The 24616-nt window shown below is 55.7% G+C and overlaps 1 protein-coding gene across 2 annotated transcripts in view; it reads right to left on the minus strand.

Moving 5' to 3' along the window:
- Positions 1 to 3247: 3247 nt before the first annotated feature.
- The window catches only part of ETV6 (ETS variant transcription factor 6), a 50617-nt gene continuing 29248 nt past the window's right edge, over positions 3248 to 24616 (minus strand). For both annotated transcript variants that reach the window (XM_083180920.1, XM_083180921.1), the window contains exons 3-8: positions 15421 to 15585; positions 13137 to 13271; positions 12063 to 12605; positions 10489 to 10631; positions 8781 to 8881; positions 3248 to 4146 (exon numbers count right to left, since the gene is read on the minus strand). In XM_083180920.1, the coding sequence (XP_083037046.1) occupies positions 4041 to 4146; positions 8781 to 8881; positions 10489 to 10631; positions 12063 to 12605; positions 13137 to 13271; positions 15421 to 15585 (1193 nt within the window). In that variant the 3' untranslated portion in view covers positions 3248 to 4040. The remainder of the gene's footprint in view (positions 4147 to 8780; positions 8882 to 10488; positions 10632 to 12062; positions 12606 to 13136; positions 13272 to 15420; positions 15586 to 24616) is intronic.

Raw genomic sequence — 24616 nt, forward strand, 5'->3', positions numbered from 1 at the left:
GTACAATGATCGGGACATTACTGCTGCCTGCACACCTGTACAATGGTCGGGCCATTACTGCTGGGCGCACACCTGTACAATGATCGGGACGTTACTGCTGCCTGCACACCTGTACAATGGTCGGGACGTTACTGCTGGGCACACACCTGTACAATGGTCAGGACATTACTGCTGGGCGCACACCTGTAAATGGTCAGGACATTACTGTTGGGCGCACACCTGTACAATGGTCGGAACATTACTGTTGGGCGCACACCTGTACAATGGTCGGAACATTACTGCTGCCTGCACACCTGTACAATGGTCGGGATATTACTGCTGGGTGCACACCTGTACAATGGTCGGGACATTACTGCTGGGCACACACCTGTACAATGGTCAGGACGTTACTGCTGGGCGCACACCTGTACAATGGTCGGCACATCACTGCTGGGCGCACACCTGTACAATGGTCGGGACATTACTGCTGGGCACACACCTGTACAATGGTCGGGACATTACTGCTGCCTGCACACCTGTACAATGGTCAGGACGTTACTGCTGGGCGCACACCTGTACAATGGTCGGCACATCGCTGCTGGGCGCACACCTGTACAATGGTCAGGACATTACTGCTGGGCGCACACCTGTACAATGGTCGGGACATTACTGCTGGGCGCACACCTGTACAATGGCCGGAACATTACTGCTGGGCGCACACCTGTACAATGGTCGGGACATTACTGCTGGGCGCACAACTGTACAATGGTCGGGACATTACTGCTACCTGCACACCTGTACAATGGTCGGGAAATTACTGCTGGACTCACACCTGTACAATGTTCGGGATATTACTGCTGGACGCACACCTGTACAATGGTCGGGACATTACTGCTGGGCGCACACCTGGACAATGGTCGGGACATTACTGCTACCTGCACACCTGTACAATGGTCGGGATATTACTGCTGGGTGCACACCTGTACAATGGTCGGGATATTACTGCTGGGTGCACACCTGTACAATGATCGGGACATTACTGCTGCCTGCACACCTGTACAATGGTCGGGCCATTACTGCTGGGCGCACACCTGTACAATGATCGGGACGTTACTGCTGCCTGCACACCTGTACAATGGTCGGGACGTTACTGCTGGGCACACACCTGTACAATGGTCAGGACATTACTGCTGGGCGCACACCTGTAAATGGTCAGGACATTACTGTTGGGCGCACACCTGTACAATGGTCGGAACATTACTGTTGGGCGCACACCTGTACAATGGTCGGAACATTACTGCTGCCTGCACACCTGTACAATGGTCGGGATATTACTGCTGGGTGCACACCTGTACAATGGTCGGGACATTACTGCTGGGCACACACCTGTACAATGGTCAGGACGTTACTGCTGGGCGCACACCTGTACAATGGTCGGCACATCACTGCTGGGCGCACACCTGTACAATGGTCGGGACATTACTGCTGGGCACACACCTGTACAATGGTCGGGACATTACTGCTGGGCACACACCTGTACAATGGTCGGGACATTACTGCTGGGCACACACCTGTACAATGGTCGGGACATTACTGCTGGGCACACACCTGTACAATGGTCGGGATATTACTGCTGGGCACACACCTGTACAATGGTCGGGATATTACTGCTGGGCGCACACCTGTACAATGGTTGGGACATTACTGCTGGGCGCACACCTGTACAATGGTCGGGACATTACTGCTGGGCGCACACCTGTACAATGGTTAAGACATTACTGCTGGGCGCACACCTGTACAATGGTCGGGACATTACTGCTGGGCGCACACCTGTACAATGGTTGGGATATTACTGCTGGACGCACACCTGTACAATGGTCGGGATATTACTGCTGGACGCACACCTGTACAATGGTCGGGACGTTACTGCTGGGCACACACCTGTACAATGGTCGGGATATTACTGCTGGGCACACACCTGTACAATGGTCGGGACATTACTGCTGGGCACACACCTGTACAATGGTCTGGATGTTACTGCTGGGCGCATACCTGTACAATGGTCGGGATATTACTGCTGGGCGCACACCTGTACAATGGTCGGGACATTACTGCTGGGCGCACACCTGTACAATGGTCGGGACATTACTGCTGGGCGCACACCTGTACAATGGTCGGGACATTACTGCTGGGCGCACAACTGTACAATGGTCGGGACATTACTGCTACCTGCACACCTGTACAATGGTCGGGAAATTACTGCTGGACTCACACCTGTACAATGTTCGGGATATTACTGCTGGACGCACACCTGTACAATGGTCGGGACATTACTGCTGGGCGCACACCTGGACAATGGTCGGGACATTACTGCTGGGCGCACACCTGTACAATGGTCGGGACATTACTGCTACCTGCACACCTGTACAATGGTCGGGAAATTACTGCTGGACTCACACCTGTACAATGGTCGGGATATTACTGCTGGACGCACACCTGTACAATGGTCGGGACATTACTGCTGGGCGCACACCTGGACAATGGTTGGCACATCACTGCTGGGCGTAAACCTGTACAATGGTCGGGACATTACTGCTGGGCGCACACCTGTACAATGGTCGGGACATTACTGCTGGGCACACACCTGTACAATGGTCGGGACATTACTGCTGGGCGCACACCTGTACAATGGTCTGGACATTACTGCTGGGCACACACCTGTACAATGGTCGGGATATTACTGCTGGGCACACACCTGTACAATGGTCGGGACATTACTGATGGGCGCACACCTGTACAATGGTCGGGATATTACTGCTGGGCACACACCTGTACAATGGTCGGGACATTACTGCTGGGCGCACAACTGTACAATGGTCGGGCATTACTGCTAATCGCACACCTGTACAATGGTCGGGACATTACTGCTGGGCGCACACCTGTACAATGGTCGGGACATTACTGCTGGGCGCACACCTGTACAATGGTCGGGATATTACTGCTGGGCGCACACCTGTACAATGGTCGGTATATTACTGCTGCCTGCACACCTGTACAATGGTCGGGACATTACTGCTGGGCACACTACTTTCCTCAGACCTTTATCCTCATGCTGTGCGATTTCTAAATTAGTTTCCGAGGTGGTGATGGCAGCCTCGATACTCAGTACCTCGTACCTCAGTAATAACACCGGTTCCTAGTGAATTGCTGCATGACTAGTGGTTCAGTGATGGGTACACGGAAACAATAAGACACGGAAGCGGGTTCGTGGCACTTGTCAAATCACATTTCATGTATTTTTTTCTGTACAACAAATCATCCGTTAAAAAAAAGAAAAAAAAGAAAGAAAGAACCCAAAATTTAAAAATCAAAAATGTAGAAAACTGTCAAAATAAAAATCCCTTTGCGGCCAGGCCGATGACTGCGCCCCGTGCGTGACAATGCCTCATGTGTCCCTTACAGGAATGAAAACAAGGAGTTCATGGTGGAGGAAGTGAAGGAAAAAGGGAACAGGAGGTAATGTCGTGTGTACAGAACAGGGCGCAGGGAGTTAGCCACAGTGTCGCAGGGAAGGCGTGGAATCCGGCACCACCTCGCACGCCGCCGTGTTATGGAAGCAGCGACCGGAGCCATAGAGTGTCGCCACCGTCGGCGTGAGGCACCGGCAGACCGCAGGTAAAAGGCGTCTAGTGCAATTTACAAGTGATAAAAAAGATTAGAGAAAAATCGTGTCAAAAAGCGGGGGCGCACGGATCCAAATCCCAGTGCGCCACCGCGGTCACAGTGCGTCGTCCTCACTATCTCTCTCTCCAGTGCAAATACTTCCCATTATACGGCATATACAGGAATGGACGTCAATATCAACATCGATTCCAAAGTCTTGGTGTTGGGCGCGCGCAGCCTCTCCCTCAGAGTACCAGGAACCGGCCATGTCATGCGGGTATACTCCCAGCATTGGCCTTACATTGTCGGTGGGAGAGGCACCGCGCTCACTGTCTGTAATCCAGTCCGTGTGATGCCTCCACCTGCTCAGATGCCGTGTCATTGCCGAGTTATTTTTTTCAGCATTCATCCTCCTGATACAATTGCTCGTCCAGCTCCTGAGATTCCAGATGCTCCAGACGGTCCGTCCGGCCGCTCATTATCTCATCCGGAGTCTTCATGAACCTATCGGGGAAAGAGGAAAGGTTTCACTGGGGTGAGAACGGGCCCGCCTGTGCGCGCTGGGGGTGAGAACGGGCCCGCCTGTGCGCGCTGGGGGTGAGAACGGGCCCGCCTGTGCGCGCTGGAGGTGAGACCGGGCCCGCCTGTGCGCGCTGGGGGTGACACCGGGCCCGCCTGTGCGCGCTGGGGGTGAGACCGGGCCCGCCTGTGCGCGCTGGGGGTGATGCCGGGCCCGCCTGTGCGCGCTGGGGGTGATGCCGGGCCCGCCTGTGCGCGCTGGGGGTGATGCCGGGCCCGCCTGTGCGCGCTGGGGGTGATGCCGGGCCCGCCTGTGCGCGCTGGGGGTGATGCCGGGCCCGCCTGTGCGCGCTGGGGGTGATGCCGGGCCCGCCTGTGCGCGCTGGGGGTGAGACCGGGCCCGCCTGTGCGCGCTGGGGGTGAGAACGGGCCCGCCTGTGCGCGCTGGGGGTGAGAACGGGCCCGCCTGTGCGCGCTGGGGGTGAGAACGGGCCCGCCTGTGCGCGCTGGGGGTGAGAACGGGCCCGCCTGTGCGCGCTGGGGGTGAGAACGGGCCCGCCTGTGCGCGCTGGGGGTGAGAACGGGCCCGCCTGTGCGCGCTGGGGGTGAGAACGGGCCCGCCTGTGCGCGCTGGGGGTGAAAACGGGCCCGCCTGTGCGCGCTGGGGGTGAAAACGGGCCCGCCTGTGCGCGCTGGGGGTGAGAACGGGCCCGCCTGTGCGCGCTGGGGGTGAGAACGGGCCCGCCTGTGCGCGCTGGGGGTGAGAACGGGCCCGCCTGTGCGCGCTGGGGGTGAGAACGGGCCCGCCTGTGCGCGCTGGGGGTGAGAACGGGCCCGCCTGTGCGCGCTGGGGGTGAGAACGGGCCCGCCTGTGCGCGCTGGGGGTGAGAACGGGCCCGCCTGTGCGCGCTGGGGGTGAGAACGGGCCCGCCTGTGCGCTCTGGGGGTGAGAACGGGCCCGCCTGTGCGCGCTGGGGGTGAGAACGGGCCCGCCTGTGCGCGCTGGGGGTGAGAACGGGCCCGCCTGTGCGCGCTGGGGGTGAGAACGGGCCCGCCTGTTCGCGCTGGGGGTGAGAACGGGCCCGCCTGTGCGCGCTGGGGGTGAGAACGGGCCCGCCTGTGCGCGCTGGGGGTGAGAACGGGCCCGCCTGTGCGCGCTGGGGGTGAGAACGGGCCCGCCTGTGCGCGCTGGGGGTGAGAACGGGCCCGCCTGTGCGCGCTGGGGGTGAGAACGGGCCCGCCTGTGCGCGCTGGGGGTGAGAACGGGCCCGCCTGTGCGCGCTGGGGGTGAGAACGGGCCCGCCTGTGCGCGCTGGGGGTGAGAACGGGCCCGCCTGTGCGCGCTGGGGGTGAGAACGGGCCCGCCTGTGCGCGCTGGGGGTGAGAACGGGCCCGCCTGTGCGCTCTGGGGGTGAGACCGGGCCCGCCTGTGCGCGCTGGGGGTAATGCTGGGTGATACTGGGCCCACCTGTGCACGCTGGGGGTGAGACCGGGCCCACCTGTGCGCGCTGGGGGTAATGCTGGGCCCACCTGTGCGCGCTGGGGGTGATGCTGGGCCCACCTGTGCGCGCTGGGGGTGATGCTGGGCCCGCCTGTGCGCGCTGGGGGTGAGAACGGGCCCGCCTGTGCGCGCTGGGGGTGAGAACGGGCCTGCCTGTGCGCGCTGGGGGTGAGAACGGGCCCGCCTGTGCGCGCTGGGGGTGAGAACGGGCCCGCCTGTGCGCGCTGGGGGTGAGAACGGGCCCGCCTGTGCGCGCTGGGGGTGAGAACGGGCCCGCCTGTGCGCGCTGGGGGTGAGAACGGGCCCGCCTGTGCGCGCTGGGGGTGAGAACGGGCCCGCCAGTGCGCGCTGGGGGTGAGAACGGGCCCGCCTGTGCGCGCTGGGGGTGAGAACGGGCCCGCCTGTGCGCGCTGGGGGTGAGAACGGGCCCGCCTGTGCGCGCTGGGGGTGAGAACGGGCCCGCCTGTGCGCGCTGGGGGTGAGAACGGGCCCGCCTGTGCGCGCTGGGGGTGAGAACGGGCCCGCCTGTGCGCGCTGGGGGTGAGAACGGGCCCGCCTGTGCGCGCTGGGGGTGAGAACGGGCCCGCCTGTGCGCTCTGGGGGTGATGCTGGGCCCGCCTGTGCGCGCTGGGGGTGAGAACGGGCCCGCCTGTGCGCGCTGGGGGTGAGAACGGGCCCGCCTGTGCGCGCTGGGGGTGAGAACGGGCCCGCCTGTTCGCGCTGGGGGTGAGAACGGGACCGCCTGTGCGCGCTGGGGGTGAGAACGGGCCCGCCTGTGCGCGCTGGGGGTGAGAACGGGCCCGCCTGTGCGCGCTGGGGGTGAGAACGGGCCCGCCTGTGCGCGCTGGGGGTGAGAACGGGCCCGCCTGTGCGCGCTGGGGGTGAGAACGGGCCCGCCTGTGCGCGCTGGGGGTGAGAACGGGCCCGCCTGTGCGCGCTGGGGGTGAGAACGGGCCCGCCTGTGCGCGCTGGGGGTGAGAACGGGCCCGCCTGTGCGCGCTGGGGGTGAGAACGGGCCCGCCTGTGCGCGCTGGGGGTGAGAACGGGCCCGCCTGTGCGCGCTGGGGGTGAGAACGGGCCCGCCTGTGCGCTCTGGGGGTGAGACCGGGCCCGCCTGTGCGCGCTGGGGGTAATGCTGGGTGATACTGGGCCCACCTGTGCACGCTGGGGGTGAGACCGGGCCCACCTGTGCGCGCTGGGGGTAATGCTGGGCCCACCTGTGCGCGCTGGGGGTGATGCTGGGCCCACCTGTGCGCGCTGGGGGTGATGCTGGGCCCACCTGTGCGCGCTGGGGGTGAGAACGGGCCCGCCTGTGCGCGCTGGGGGTGAGAACGGGCCCGCCTGTGCGCGCTGGGGGTGAGAACGGGCCCGCCTGTTCGCGCTGGGGGTGAGAACGGGCCCGCCTGTGCGCGCTGGGGGTGAGAACGGGCCCGCCTGTGCGCGCTGGGGGTGAGAACGGGCCCGCCTGTGCGCGCTGGGGGTGAGAACGGGCCCGCCTGTGCGCGCTGGGGGTGAGAACGGGCCCGCCTGTGCGCGCTGGGGGTGAGAACGGGCCCGTCTGTGCGCGCTGGGGGTGAGAACGGGCCCGTCTGTGCGCGCTGGGGGTAATGCTGGGCCCGCCTGTGCGCGCTGGGGGCAATGCTGGGCCCGCCTGTGCGCGCTGGGGGTAATGCTGGGCCCGCCTGTGCGCGCTGGGGGTAATGCTGGGCCCACCTGTGCGCGCTGGGGGTAATGCTGGGCCCACCTGTGCGCGCTGGGGGTAATGCTGGGCCCACCTGTGCGCGCTGGGGGTAATGCTGGGCCCACCTGTGCGCGCTGGGGGTAATGCTGGGCCCACCTGTGCGCGCTGGGGGTAATGCTGGGCCCACCTGTGCGCGCTGGGGGTAATGCTGGGCCCACCTGTGCGCGCTGGGGGTAATGCTGGGCCCACCTGTGCGCGCTGGGGGTAATGCTGGGCCCACCTGTGCGCGCTGGGGGTAATGCTGGGCCCACCTGTGCGCGCTGGGGGTAATGCTGGGCCCACCTGTGCGCGCTGGGGGTGAGAACGGGCCCACCTGTGCGCGCTGGGGGTGAGAACGGGCCCACCTGTGCGCGCTGGGGGTGAGAACGGGCCCACCTGTGCGCGCTGGGGGTGAGAACGGGCCCACCTGTGCGCGCTGGGGGTGAAAATGGGCCCACCTGTGCGCGCTGGGGGTGAGAACGGGCCCACCTGTGCGCGCTGGGGGTGAGAACGGGCCCGACTGTGCGCGCTGGGGGTGAGAACGGGCCCGACTGTGCGCGCTGGGGGTGAGAACGGGCCCGACTGTGCGCGCTGGGGGTGAGAACGGGCCCGCCTGTGTGCTCTGGGGGTGAGAACGGGCCCGCCTGTGTGCTCTGGGGGTGATGCTGGGCCCACCTGTGCGCGCTGGGGGTGATGCTGGGCCCACCTGTGCGGGCTGGGGGTGATGCTGAGCCCACCTGTGCGGGCTGGGGGTGATGCTGGGCCCACCTGTGCGGGCTGGGGGTGATGCTGGGCCCGCCTGTGCGCGCTGGGGGTGAGACTGTAAATAACAATCAGTGTATTTCCCCCTATATATAGCTGTAGGTTACCCTCTGGTACACCACCGCCTCTTTGTCCTAGTGGTGGTCCGCTCAAATAATGCCAACTGCACTGGAGGGTGACCTCTGAAGGCATCCGTATAATGGGGTGATTCAGGTTGGTTTGCAAACTCCTTTTTTAATGAACAAAACAATGCTGCACTGCAGGTGGGGCAGATGTAACAGGTGCAGAGAGAGTTAGATTTGGGGGAGGTGTGTTCAAAATCATATCTATATTGCAGTGTAAGAATAAAGCAGCCTGTATTTACCCTGCACAGAAACAAAAAAAAACCCACCCAAATCTAACTCTCTCTGCACCTGTTACATCTGCCCCCCTGCAGTGCACATGGTTTTGTCTATTAAAGGAGTTTGCTTTTGCACACCAACCGGAATCACCCCCAATATGTATATACTGCATAAGACCTATACTAATATTCCATGTTTGTACCTTAATATTTACAATGAGACCACTCCAATAGGATAAAGAGAAGTATAAAGTTCTCACTAAGATGATCTATACCCCAGAGTCCGGAACCGTTACCTGAAGAGTAACCGCTGGCCGGGCTCCTTGCGGATGATGTTCAGTTTGTAGTAATGGCGGAGCGCCCGAGACATCTTCTCATATGTCATGTTTGTCCTGTTCTGTGTGCAGAGGAGAGAGAGGAGTAAGAAGCTTTCTGCATCTAGACAGACGTGGCGGGGGAGAAGAGGCAGGCGTGGCGGGGGAGAGAAGAGGCAGGTGTGGCGGGGGAGAGAAGAGGCAGGTGTGGCGGGGGAGAGAAGAGGCAGGCGTGGCGGGGGAGAGAAGAGGCAGGCGTGGCGGGGGAGAGAAGAGGCAGGCGTGGCGGGGGAGAGAAGAGGCAGGCGTGGCGGGGGAGAGAAGAGGCAGGCGTGGCGGGGGAGAGAAGAGGCAGGCGTGGCGGGGGAGAGAAGAGGCAGAAGTGTCGGGGGAGAGAAGAGGCAGGCGTGGCCGGGGAGAGAAGAGGCAGGCGTGGCTTGGGAGAGAAGAGGCAGGCGTGGCTTGGGAGAGAAGAGGCAGGCGTGGCTTGGGAGAGAAGAGGCAGGCGTGGCAGGGGAGAGAAGAGGCAGGCGTGGCAGGGGAGAGAAGAGGCAGGCGTGGCAGGGGAGAGAAGAGGCAGGCATGGCCGGGGAGAGAAGAGGCAGGCGTGGCCGGGGAGAGAAGAGGCAGGCGTGGCTTGGGAGAGAAGAGGCAGGCGTGGCAGGGGAGAGAAGAGGCAGGCGTGGCAGGGGAGAGAAGAGGCAGGCGTGGCTTGGGAGAGAAGAGGCAGGCGTGGCGGGGGAGAGAAGAGGCAGGCGTGGCGGGGGAGAGAAGAGGCAGGCGTGGCGGGGGAGAGAAGAGGCAGGCGTGGCAGGGGGAGAGAAGAGGCAGAAGTGGCGGGGGAGAGAAGAGGCAGACGTGGCGGGGGAGAGAAGAGGCAGGCGTTGCAGGGGAGAGAAGAGGCAGGCGTGGCGGGGGAGAGAAGAGGCAGATGTGGCGGGGGAGAGAAGAGGCAGACGTGGCGGGGGAGAGAAGAGGCAGACGTGGCGGGGGAGAGAAGAGGCAGATGTGGCGGGGGAGAGAAGAGGCAGATGTGGCGGGGGAGAGAAGAGGCAGATGTGGCGGGGGAGAGAAGAGGCAGGCCTGGTGGGAGAGAGAAGAGGCAGATGTGGTGGGGGAGAGAGGAGGCAGGCCTGGCGGGAGAGAGAAGAGCCAGAAGTGGTGGGGGAGAGAGGAGGCAGATGTGGTGGGGAGAGAGGAGGCAGACGTGGCGGGGGAGAGAGGAGGCAGGCCTGGAGGGAGAGAGAAGAGGCAGACGTGGCGGGGGAGAGAAGAGGCAGATGTGGCGGGGGAGAGAGGAGGCAGGCCTGGCGGGAGAGAGAAGAGGCAGAAGTGGCGGGGGAGAGAAGAGGCAGAAATGGCGGGGGAGAGAAGAGGCAGACATGGCCGGGGAGAGAAGAGGCAGACGTGGCGGGGAGAAGAGGCAGACGTGGCGGGGAGAAGAGGCAGACGTGGCGGGGAGAAGAGGCAGACGTGGCGGGGAGAAGAGGCAGGCGTGACAGACAATTATAGGTAGGTGGGACGGACAAGAAGAGGCAGAGTTTGTGGGTAAAAAGAGGCAGTGGGCAAAAACTGAAGAGATGGCGGGCAAAAAGGGGCAGAGGTTGCGGGCAAAAAGAGGCAGAGGTGGTGGGGAAGAAGAGACAGACAAGGGATCCGGTAAGATAGACAGAGTAAGTGCATGTAATACCTTGTGGTTCCCCCAGAGGCGCGCCAAACCATTGGGATCCATGATTCGGAAAACCATGGATTCCTTATCTTCCCAGCGGATAAAGTTCTCGTATCTGGTGTCAGACAGGAGCTGGTAGACGTAGTCCCAGAGCAGACGGCAGTCTGGAGCGAGGGGAAGACAAACGGAACAATCAGGAAAAGATCACACAAACACACACACACAATGACTGCACATTAATGCTCCAAATCAACACATCACACACTAATATCCCTACACATTCTAACAGCCACATATCACACCTGGTCCTCTGATCCCTACACTAATATCCCTACACATTCTACTAACACCCACATATCACACCGGGTCCGCCGCTCCCTACTCTAATATCTCTACACATTCTACTAACACCCACATATCACACCTGGTCCTCCGATCCCTACACATTCTACTAACACCCACATATCACACCGGGTCCTTCGCTCCCTACACTAATATTCCTACACATTATACTAACACCCACATATCACACCTGGTCCTCTGATCCCTACACTAATATCCCTACACATTCTACTAACACCCACATATCACACCGGGTCCTCCGCTCCCGACACTAATATCTCTACACATTCTACTAACACCCACATATCACACCTGGTCCTCTGATCCCTACACTAATATCCCTACACATTCTACTAACACCCACATATCACACCTGGTCCTCTGATCCCTACACTAATATCCCTACACATTCTACTAACACCCACATATCACACCGGGTCCTCCGCTCCCGACACTAATATCTCTACACATTCTACTAACACCCACATATCACACCTGGTCCTCTGATCCCTACACTAATATCCCTACACATTCTACTAACACCCACATATCACACCTGGTCCTCTGATCCCTACACTAATATCCCTACACATTCTACTAACACCCACATATCACACCGGGTCCGCCGCTCCCTACTCTAATATCTCTACACATTCTACTAACACCCACATATCACACCTGGTCCTCTGATCCCTACACTAATATCCCTACACATTCTACTAACACCCACATATCACACCTGGTCCTCTGATCCCTACACTAATATCCCTACACATTCTACTAACACCCACATATCACACCGGGTCCGCCGCTCCCTACTCTAATATCTCTACACATTCTACTAACACCCACATATCACACCTGGTCCTCTGATCCCTACACTAATATCCCTACACATTCTACTAACACCCACATATCACACCGGGTCCGCCGCTCCCTACTCTAATATCCCTACACATTCTACTAACACCCACATATCACACCGGGTCCTCTGATCCCTACACTAATATCCCTACACATTCTACTAACACCCACATATCACACCGGGTCCTCCTCTCCCTACACTAATATTCCTACACATTCTACTAACACCCACATATCACACCAGGTCCCCCGTTCCCTACACTACTATCCCTACATTCTACTAACACCCACATATAACATACCCGCTCCCTACAAAACATTTACAAGTAAATACCCCCCCCCCCCAACATCTCACATGGCGCCGGCGCCCTCAGATACAGCTTACGTACCCGCGATCCTTCCCATGGGGATGACCTGCTCCTCGGGGGGAGAGATAGATACCATGACGTGGTTCATGTACGCCATCTCCTCTCTGTGAGATAAGTTCATGGGTTTTCCCTCTCGCTGCTGCCCGTCATCTGGTCCCAGCCGCGGCTGCTTAAATTCCACAGGATGGCGCGGATTGAGAAGCAGCGGGTGCATGATGGGGCTGGGCATAAGCTGAATGACCCGATGGTTCTCCTGGCGCGGGCTGCTGGATTTGGGGATAGTTTCAGCAGGACAGTGGTTGGTCTCAGCAGGGGACACGGATAAGGGGTAAGGGTCCTGGCTGTGGTGGTTGGTTTCACTTTGCAAGCGGTGGAGGCGATCAGCGGGAGAGGGACGACGGAGGTTGCTGTCCAGTGGTGAGCGCAGGGGGCGGGGCTCAGGGTCTGGGGAGGGGTGGTGGTTAGAAGACAGAGGGGAGTGGGACCGATGCCGCAGCTCTATGGTGGGGGTGTTCTGCAGGTGGACATCGGAGGGGGTTCTCAGGGGTCTGTGTTGAAGGTGATCTAGGGAACAACATTCCAAATATTAATGGCAGAAATAACATCACAGTCCCTCCAGTCTGTTTGATGAATTGTATGCATATTATAGGGACCCTTCCTCGTGATGCGCGGGCCCGCCATCGAGTGTCGCGTCGATAGATAGTATGTGCTATAGTATATCTATAATATCGATCGAACTGCAGGAGCGATTTTAACCACATGCGATCGCTCGGATGCAATCTGCGGGTGAGGGGCACTGGGAACACATCGGGATTGGGGAGAGGGGGCCGGAGAGACCACTGCTGGTGTCCGTCTGGGTACTTTAGCGCTGTGAACGAGCGCTAGTGGGTGGGGGGGGTCAGCGGTGGCGGCAGAATTGTTTGAAACACTGGGCAGCCCTTTGATTGGCTGAGAGAGCTCAACCAATTAGAGGGATACCCAGTATTTATTTATTTATTTTAATTCTGATGGAATAAGTGTATGGGCAGCATAAGACTCGGGAGAGAGATAAAGTCACTGTATTCCGCAGAGGCGCCACATACCCCTAGCACTTACCATCATGGTGGTTCTGGTGCAGCATAACCTCGGGCTGGCTGTGAAAAGAGTTTCCAGTGTGATACACGGATGAGTGAGACGGGCGCGGTTTCCGCTGTCGCAGGATGTGCTGCAGAACTTCGTACAATACGTCACCTGCAGCGCAACATCTGTGTTACTGTAATGTGTACAACACTCACTGCAATATCTATACACACGTTCCAGTGCACACAGGGTGTCATATAGGAGCACAGGATCTCACATACACAAGGGATGCAGTTACCATATAGGAACCCGAGCAGGTCCCCAGCAGCACAGAGTATATCAGGAGATGAGGGATGTGTTAGTGAGGACAGGGCTGCATGTGACAGGGGCAGTGACATGATGTGAGGAGGGGAATGGAGGCAGCAGGAAGCCACAGACTGAGAGTTATATAGTGGGAGGAGCAGGGTCCCCAGCAGCACAGAGTATATCAGGAGATGAGTGATGTGTCAATGAGGACAGGGCTGCATGTGACAGGGGCAGTGACATGATGGGAGGGGGGGAATGGGGGCAGCAGGGAGCCACAGACTGAGAGTTATATAGTGGGAGGAGCAGGGTCCCCAGCAGCACAGAGTATATCAGGAGATGAGTGATGTGTCAGTGAGGACAGGGCTGCATGTGACAGGGGCAGTGACATGATGTGAGGAGGGGAATGGAGGCAGCAGGAAGCCACAGACTGAGAGTTATATAGTGAGAGGAGCAGGGTCCCCAGCAGCACAGAGTATATCAGGAGATGAGTGATGTGTCAGTGAGGACAGGGCTGCATGTGACAGGGGCAGTGACATGATGTGAGGAGGGGAAAGGAGGCAGCAGGAAGCCACAGACTGAGAGTTATATAGTGGGAGGAGCAGGGCCCCCAGCAGCACAGAGTATATCAGGAGATGAGTGATGTGTCAGTGAGGACAGGGCTGCATGTGACAGGGGCAGTGACATGATGTGAGGAGGGGAATGGAGGCAGCAGGGAGCCACAGACTGAGAGTTATATAGTGGGAGGGGCAGGGTCCCCAGCAGCACAGAGTATATCAGGAGATGAGGGATGTGTCAGTGAGGACAGGACTGCATGTGACAGGAGCGGTGACATGATGTGAGGAGGGGAATGGAGGCAGCAGGAAGGCACATACTGAGAGATATATAGTGGGAGGAGCAGGGTCCCCAGCAGCACAGAGTATATCAGGAGATGAGTGATGTGTCAGTGAGGACAGGGCTGCATGTGACAGGAGCGGTGACATGATGTGAGGAGGGGAATGGGGGCAGCAGGAAGCCACAGACTGAGAGTTATATAGTGGGAGGAGCAGGGTCCCCAGCAGCACAGAGTATATCAGGAGATGAGTGATGTGTCAGTGAGGACAGGGCTGCATGTGACAGGGGCAGTGACATGACGTGAGGAGGGGAATGGAGGCAGCAGGATGCCACAGACTGAGAGTTATATAGTGGGAGGAGCAGGGTCCCCAGCAGCACAGAGTATATCAGGAGATGAGTGATGTGTCAGTGAGGACAGGGCTGCATGTGACAGGGGCAGCAACAAGATGTGAGGAGGGGAATGGGGGCAGCAGGAAGCCACAGACTGAGAGTTTTATAGTGGGAGGAGCAGGGTCCCCAGCAGCACAGAGTATATCAGGAGATGAATAAGGAACAGGAGGCTCCTATCACACTGAAGCAGGAAGACTGTGGTGTGAATGCACTTCTGTATTTCCTAGAACTTCTGTTACTACTTAGTAATTACACATTAGTATTATCCATAGTTACGTGGATGGGGGGGGGCACTGTATGTGGTGCACACCATCGCACATTGGGGCTATCCCTAAAACAGAATCCTGTTACATACTGTAGTTCTGTGTGAGTTACAATAGGTGGCGCCAGGGGACAATAATATACAAATATATTTTACCTTGATAAACTTACTAAGATGGGTGTTCTGTTGGAAGGTGCTAATACAATTATTAGTGGAATCTGATTGGTTGCTACAGGCAACATTCCAACTTCAATAGAACTCCCAGCTTAGTAAATTTACCCCAACTGTCAGACCACTAAGCCGTTGTCTTTTATTAACATTCATACACCTAGGGGGCCAATCAAATTACCCGTGACTTCATTGCAGGGATAGTGAGAGTTGGGGATGAGATCCGGCCACGAGGGAGGAGAATTGTATCGCTGCTACCGCTGTGGTTGATTGGACCGACCCCCAAGAGCCTGAGCCAGGGAGATGTACCAAACCTGCTAGAGCAATGCAGTTGCCCATAGCAACCAATCAGCATGGACTCACCTGAGTGATGGCAGCGGTATCTGAAGTCTTCCTTGGTGAGGAGCAGCAGAGCTTTGCCGTTCATCTCAAAGGTGTTATTGTCTATGGGATGTAGGGAGAACTCGCTCTCTGCCCAGCGCAGCCACTGCGTCACGTCATCCCGCGACCAGTGCGAGGGGGGGAGACCTGCAACCAATAGGATCAGGGAGAAAGGTTAGTTCTATGCTCCTCATACGCCGCCACCTCCAGAAGGTGACTGGACTTTGGGGCTACGTCCAATCATCTTTTTTACACATTATTTATTTGAATTGATATAACAAACGTGAGCGACGCTGGGATTTTGTAGTGGATATAATGCACATTGCTCACAGATGTTGGCGCGGGTGCCAGAGGACTCACCGGCAGTAGGGATTCCAACAGTCATTACCCCGACTGCTAAAAGCCCGACAGACGGGCAGCGGCTATTCTCCCTTGTGGGGGTCCACGACCCCCATAGAGGGAGAATAAAATATGTGGTGAGTGTAGCGAGCCCGCAAGGGGCTTTGTTGCTCTCCCCCCGCTGTCTGAGCCCCCCGCAGTTGGGATTCTGTCATCGGGGTAATGACTGTCAGGGTGTTATACCACACCCTGTATTTTGTATACTGTATTTTTCAACACACCCTGTACGTTACCTCGTCATTTTTTTGTTTGCTATGTACGGCGCTGCGGACACTTTGCGGCGCCCTATAAATAAACGTACTACTACTACTACTACTACTACCTGTTGGCACGCAAAGGGTTAATATCAGCATTAGACACATGCAAAGGATTAAGTGGGTATGAGACCCTATTAGTAGATGCCGGTGAGAGCCGCCCCTCACTGCACCTCATCTCTCCAGGAAGCTCCTGATTGGAGGAGGAAACAGACGTATCTGTGAGCGGCTATAACACAGCGCAGCCCCGGACAGATACGGTGGCCATACACACGCAGATTTATCTTCAGATCTGTCTGGTTGGAACAGAAACATGGTTATGGATGAGATCAAATGACAGTTGACCATTTGCTTGGAAATGCTGGAGAACTGACAAACTGTCACTCATCCATAACCATGTTTTTGTTCCAACCAGCCAGATCTGAAGATAAATCTTACTAGTGTATGGGCACCTTTACCCCGGTGTCCATGGAAACCGCATGTAAACACAGCCTTCATCAGGAGCCATAACTCGCACCAGACTGATGCTGGAGTCCAGGCCGAACCGCCTGCACCAGGTGGGGAGAGCTGGGGGGTAATTAGCATATAATAACACCACCAGGTCCACTGGAATGGTCACGTATAAACAAGTCGGTAAAAAAAACAAAACACTAAAAACTTGTCGACTTTTTCATGTACTGACCATGTTTATCTCGACATTTTGCTAGTGTCGACAATTCTGTCAATGTCAACCTATAGTATGTCAACCATTTGTAGGTGATGTATAGGGGTAGAAATGTGCACTCTGTAAGTGTGGCCCAGGCTGGGTTTTACAGTTGTGAGCTGACTGGCACTTTATCTCTTTCTAATGCTAATGCAGGGCATGCTGGGATGTGTAGTTCAACAACAGCTGGAGTGTCAAGGTTAGCCATCAAGGTCCTAGGTAGTGCCCTGGATCTTATAGTTCCACAACAACAAAACTTTCTCTGCTGACTAAAAAACCCAATATATGATTATTTAGGTAGTCTCTCTGTTACTTTATTTACAGTTCTTATACTCCATTGCCCTTTACATTTTACTCAAGACCAACCCAACATCTTCCTAATATCTGTGCAATAAACCCCCGGATGCTGTGTAACAGAATGAGGAACCCGTATGTTTGGGACAGGAACAGTTCACGGCCGGCTACACCTCACACTGGTCACACCTAGATCCGTTATCATCTGCCCCCAACCCAGGAAACTCTCCATAATCAGAGTATCGTCCTCTCCCACCGGGTGATCATGTGAGGAGGTTTCTCTGGAGGCAAACATCTCTCCGCCATGATCCGCCTCATGTGACTGTATTGCTGTTTCCACGCTGCCTCAGGCCGCGCAGTCCTGGTGCTCCTGGGAAATATCATTACTGGGAACCAGATCCGGCCTGCGCTGCTGGTGGTACAGATCTCTGCCCTAATCCCCAGTCAGCCGAATGTCTATTTACTCTGCGGACGGTGACAAGTCAGGGAGCTGACCCGGCACATCGATCACCCCAAAAACGTGCGCAGTCCCCCAGAGCAATCCGACATGACCCATGAGTATTATTAGGATATGACACTTGCGCACACTCAGATGATAGGAATAGTATATTAGGTTGTTCCCAGCCGGGGATGTGTACGTCCGTAGTCCAGGGCTGGCGGGGTCTAGTCACCAGAGAGCGAACAGATGTCCGATAGTGAATTTCATTCAGAATCCCATTAGGAAATACAGGTTCCATCCAAGAGGTTTGCGGCAGGAAACCTCATCGTCCCACGCAGGAAATTCTTTCCACTTCGTGTCCTCACATAGGAAATTTCCCTTCTGTAGGGGATGGGGGAGAGTGGGGGACAGTCTCAGCTGGACTTCTGGAAGGGAACGAATACCCCTTTCACACCACAACTAAATTACCGGGTTAAATCTTTTCAACCCGGGAATTTGCTGGAAAACCTGGGTTTTTCTTTGGTGAGAGAGGGTCAAAATGGGTCTTAAATCCCAACACTCCAGGCCTGCTCTTGACCAGGGTCGGTGAGCTGGGATTTAAAAAAGGTGCAATTTAAAAGGTGCTCCAGCCTATCAGCTCCACACTGTCATTTTTTTAACCCATGGCAGTTGGGAGCTGACTGAGCACCATTTCTCATATGCGTGAGTTTTAAATAGCTCATGTATATAAATATGGGAAACTTAATAATAACTTTGCAGGCAGAGGGGCTTTATCCGCGAAATGTACAATGAACATGCGCGGGACAGTACATTTATCGGTACTTGTTTCCTAGAACGGCCACAATCGCGGGCATCGTGTTCCTTAAAGTTAAGGTACACGATGCCCGCGATGGACCCGATTTCCTTTGAAATCAGGTCCATTTTGCCGGCAAAGGCAAAATCGGGGGCATCGCCTCGGTCGCGTGCATTAACATGTCCCCCAAAGCGACCGACGCGATTTCCCCATAGGCTTCAATGTTAAAATATTTTTAACATTGAAATCGGGAGCATCGCGTCGGTCTTGTGCCATTATAATGGCACAAGATGAGATGGACTTGATTAAGTCCATTTTACATAGGAAACAATGTGAAATGGGCCAATATGACCCATTTCACATTGTATATGGCCCCGTCATGGGTTACGCAACCCCATTGTGAACGTCACCCCACGATTGACGCCAACCCGAAGCGTGGCGAGCGCAGCGGTACGCGTCCTCCGACCTTTTCATTCCCCTACTATACACGTCGGCGTGGAGTTGAGAATATATAGTGTGGCGAGCGCAGCGAGCCCCACGAGGGGACCCGTATACCTGTGAAGTTATACGCTGCGCTCGCCACGCTTCGGGCTCGGTGGCTCGCTGCGCTCGCCACACTTTATATTCTCAACTCCACGCCGACGTGTATAGTAGGGGAATGAAAAGGTCGGAGGACGCGTACCGCTGCGCTCGCCACGCTTCGGGTTGGCGTCAATCGTGGGGTGCCATTGAGGGGGTAAAATTGGGGGTCTGGGGACTACTTTACATTGAATCCAATGTAAAATAGGGTCCCAGGGACCCTATTCACATTTGATTCAATGTAAAAATCGACCGACGCGATTTTTCCGACACGATCACCCCAGTGCAAATCGGTGTGGTCGTGCTAGGAAACAAGTACCCATTTATCTGTTACGGGCAGACATATTGGATCCGTACAGTTAGGGGCTGACGCAGGGTATCTTGTGTGGACTTGCAGTGCGCATGCTCAGTACAATGGGGGTTTGCACGGCGACCAATCACGCAATGGCCGCATACAGATCATAGAGCGCATGATGAAACGGCTACAAACATCAGCCATTACTCTGATCGCAAGACGTTCGCAAGTTCATTGACAGGAAGTCTGGGTTTGTGGGATGGGGAGGGTCGGTGAAATGGGCGCTGATTGGCAATGCTACGCAGACACAGATTGGCGCGTTATCCTCGCCTTAGTGGGCGTCGTCGCTGCATTATGGCAGGTGAGTCGGCAGTTACACCGACACCTAAATGTGAACGCATTTGCTATGTACAAAAATCAATCCGATATTTTGCATTTATCGAGGTGCACCACAAACGTTATTTTTATTTTCTTCATTCAAATGAATAATACTGCAATTGTCAGACAGGTGAAGCAACTAACGGGGTGTTCCCGATTACCGGTCACACCTGTCTGGCACACAGGCTGCAGGGGCTGGAACCTCCTCAGAGATTTGCCTGGATCCATCTTAAAGGGTTAAAACAGGACGGGGAAGTTCAGGCCCCTCCAGCAACAAAGTAGTGAGAAGATTTCCCATGAAATTGCGCAATGTGCCTCACTGGAGAATTCCCCTGCGCGCGGTCTCAGCGCTGACGACGTTCCGGATAGAACTGTTGGATGCTTTGTGCATGACTGTGCAGGGACAGCGTGGGCTCTGACTGTAGGGGGGGGGGGGGGGGGGTGGGGGACGGCTGCAGGAAGGGAGACATGCACAGACAGTATACCCAGCGCTATGTGTGGATGGCAGCCAACGGTTTTAGTGTCAGCTGCCTGCAGTAGATTCTGAGCACTGGAATGGGTTCGGCACCCACAAAGTGTGATCGCAGTAGGCGGGGTCTGTGTGTAACATTCCCTCCATATAACTAACACCCCCCCACACAGCCTGTATACCTCACACACCACCACACAGCCTGTATACCTCACACAGCCTGTATTCCTCCATATACCTCACACACCACCACACAGCCAGTATACCTCCATACACCTCACACACCACCACACAGCCTGTATACCTCACACACCACCACACAGCCTGTATACCTCACACACCACCACACAGCCTGTATACCTCCATATACCTCACACACCACCACACAGCCTGTATACCTCCATATACCTCACACACCACCACACAGCCAGTATACCTCCATACACCTCACACACCACCACACAGCCTGTATACCTCCATATACCTCACACCACCACACAGCCTGTACACCTCCATATACCTCACAGCCTGTATACCTCCATATACCTCACACACCACCACACAGCCTGTATACCTCCATATACCTCACACAGCCTGTATACCTCCATATACCTCACACACCACCACACTGCCTGTATACCTCCATACACCTCACACACTACCACACAGCCTGTATACCTCCATATACCTCACACACCACCACACAGCCTGTATACCTCAATATACCTCACACACCAACACACAGCCTGTATACCTCCGTATACCTCACACAGCCTGTATACCTCCATATACCTCACACACCACCACACAGCCTGTATACCTCCATACACCTCACACACCACCACATAGCCTGTATACCTCAATATACCTTACACCACCACACAGCCAGTATACCTCCATATACCTCACACACCACCACACAGCCAGTGTACCCCCATACACCTCACACAGCCTGTATACCTCCATATACCTCACACACCACCACACAGCCTGTATACCTCCATACACCTCACACACCACCACACAGCCTGTATACCTCACACACCACCACACAGCCTGTATACCTCACACACCACCACACAGCCTGTATACCTCCATATACCTCACACACCACCACACAGCCTGTATACCTCCATATACCTCACACACCACCACACAGCCAGTATACCTCCATACACCTCACACACCACCACACAGCCTGTATACCTCCATATACCTCACACCACCACACAGCCTGTATACCTCCATATACCTCACAGCCTGTATACCTCCATATACCTCACACACCACCACACAGCCTGTATACCTCCATATACCTCACACACCACCACACTGCCTGTATACCTCCATACACCTCACACACTACCACACAGCCTGTATACCTCCATATACCTCACACACCACCACACAGCCTGTATACCTCAATATACCTCACACACCAACACACAGCCTGTATACCTCCGTATACCTCACACCACCACACAGCCTGTATACCTCACACACCACCACACAGCCTGTATACCTCCATATACCTCACACACCACCACACAGCCTGTATACCTCCATATACCTCACACACCACCACACAGCCTGTATACCTCAATATACCTCACACCACCACACAGCCAGTATACCTCCATACACCTCACACACCACCACAAAGCCAGTATACCTCCATATACCTCACACCACCACACAGCCAGTATACCTCCATATACCTCACACACCACCACACAGCCTGTATACCTCACACACCACCACACAGCCTGTATACCTCCATATACCTCACACCACCACACAGCCTGTATACCTCACACACCACCACACAGCCTGTATACCTCCATATACCTCACACACCACCACACATCCTGTATACCTCCATACACCTCACACACCACCACACCGCCTGTATACCTCCGTACACCTCACAAACCACCACACACCTCACACACCACCACATAGCCTGTATACCTCAATATACCTCACACCACCACACAGCCAGTATACCTCCATATACCTCACACACCACCACACAGGCTGTATACCTCCATATACCTCACACACCACCACACAGCCTGTATACCTCCATACACCTCACACACCACCACACCGCCTGTATACCTCCGTACACCTCACACACCACCACACCGCCTGTATACCTCCGTACACCTCACACACCACCACACAGCCAGTGTACCTCAATATACCTAACACCACCACACAGCCAGTATACCTCAATATACCTCACACACCACCACAAAGCCAGTATACCTCCATATACCTCACACACCACCACACAGCCTGTATAACTCCATATACCTCACACCACCACACCGCCTGTATACCTCCGTACACCTCACACACCACCACACAGCCAGTGTACCTCAATATACCTCACACCACCACACAGCCAGTATACCTCCATATACCTCACACACCACCACAAAGCCAGTATACCTCCATATACCTCACACACCACCACACAGCCTGTATAACTCCATATACCTCACACCACCACACCGCCTGTATACCTCCGTACACCTCACACACCACCACACAGCCAGTGTACCTCAATATACCTCACACCACCACACAGCCTGTATACCTCCATATACCTCACACACCACCACACAGCCTGTATACCTCCATATACCTCACACACCACCACACTGCCTGTATACCTCCATATACCTCACACACCACCACACAGCCTGTATACCTCCATATACCTCACACACCACCACACAGCCAGTATACCTCCATACACCTCACACACCACCACACAGCCTGTATACCTCCATATACCTCACACACCACCACACAGCCTGTATACCTCCATATACCTCACAGCCTGTATACCTCCATATACCTCACACACCACCACACAGCCTGTATACCTCCATATACCTCACACAGCCTGTATACCTCCATATACCTCACACACCACCACACTGCCTGTATACCTCCATACACCTCACACACCACCACACAGCCTGTATACCTCCATATACCTCACACAGCCTGTATACCTCCATATACCTCACACACCACCACACAGCCTGTATACCTCCATATACCTCACACACCACCACACAGCCTGTATACCTCCGTATACCTCACACCACCACACAGCCTGTATACCTCACACACCACCACACAGCCTGTATACCTCCATATACCTCACACACCACCACACAGCCTGTATACCTCCATACACCTCACACACCACCACACAGCCTGTATACCTCCATATACCTCACACACCACCACCACACAGCCTGTATACCTCAATATACCTCACACCACCACACAGCCAGTATACCTCCATACACCTCACACACCACCACAAAGCCAGTATACCTCCATATACCTCACACCACCACACAGCCAGTATACCTCCATATACCTCACACACCACCACACAGCCTGTATACCTCACACACCACCACACAGCCTGTATACCTCCATATACCTCACACCACCACACAGCCTGTATACCTCACACACCACCACACAGCCTGTATACCTCCATATACCTCACACACCACCACCACACAGCCTGTATACCTCAATATACCTCACACCACCACACAGCCAGTATACCTCCATACACCTCACACACCACCACAAAGCCAGTATACCTCCATATACCTCACACCACCACACAGCCAGTATACCTCCATATACCTCACACACCACCACACAGCCTGTATACCTCACACACCACCACACAGCCTGTATACCTCCATATACCTCACACCACCACACAGCCTGTATACCTCACACACCACCACACAGCCTGTATACCTCCATATACCTCACACACCACCACACAGCCTGTATACCTCCATACACCTCACACACCACCACACCGCCTGTATACCTCCGTACACCTCACAAACCACCACACACCTCACACACCACCACATAGCCTGTATACCTCAATATACCTCACACCACCACACAGCCAGTATACCTCCATATACCTCACACACCACCACACAGGCTGTATACCTCCATATACCTCACACACCACCACACAGCCTGTATACCTCCATACACCACCACACAGCCTGTATACCTCCGTACACCTCACACACCACCACACCGCCTGTATACCTCCGTACACCTCACACACCACCACACAGCCAGTGTACCTCAATATACCTCACACCACCACACAGCCAGTATACCTCCATATACCTCACACACCACCACAAAGCCAGTATACCTCCATATACCTCACACACCACCACACAGCCTGTATAACTCCATATACCTCACACCACCACACCGCCTGTATAACTCCATAAACCTCACATACCACCATACAGCCTGTATAACTCCATATACCTCACACACCACCACACTGCCTGTATACCTCCATATACCACCACACTGCCTGTATACCTCCATATACCTCACACACCACCATACAGCCTGTATACCTCCATATACCTCACACACCACCACACTGCCTGTATACCTCCATATACCTCACACACCACCACACAGCCTGTATACCTCCATATACCTCACACACCACCACACAGCCTGTATACCTCCATACACCTC

Source organism: Crinia signifera, chromosome 4 (genome assembly GCF_055691185.1).
Source record: "Crinia signifera chromosome 4, ASM5569118v1, whole genome shotgun sequence".
Lineage (NCBI taxonomy): Eukaryota > Metazoa > Chordata > Amphibia > Anura > Myobatrachidae > Crinia > Crinia signifera.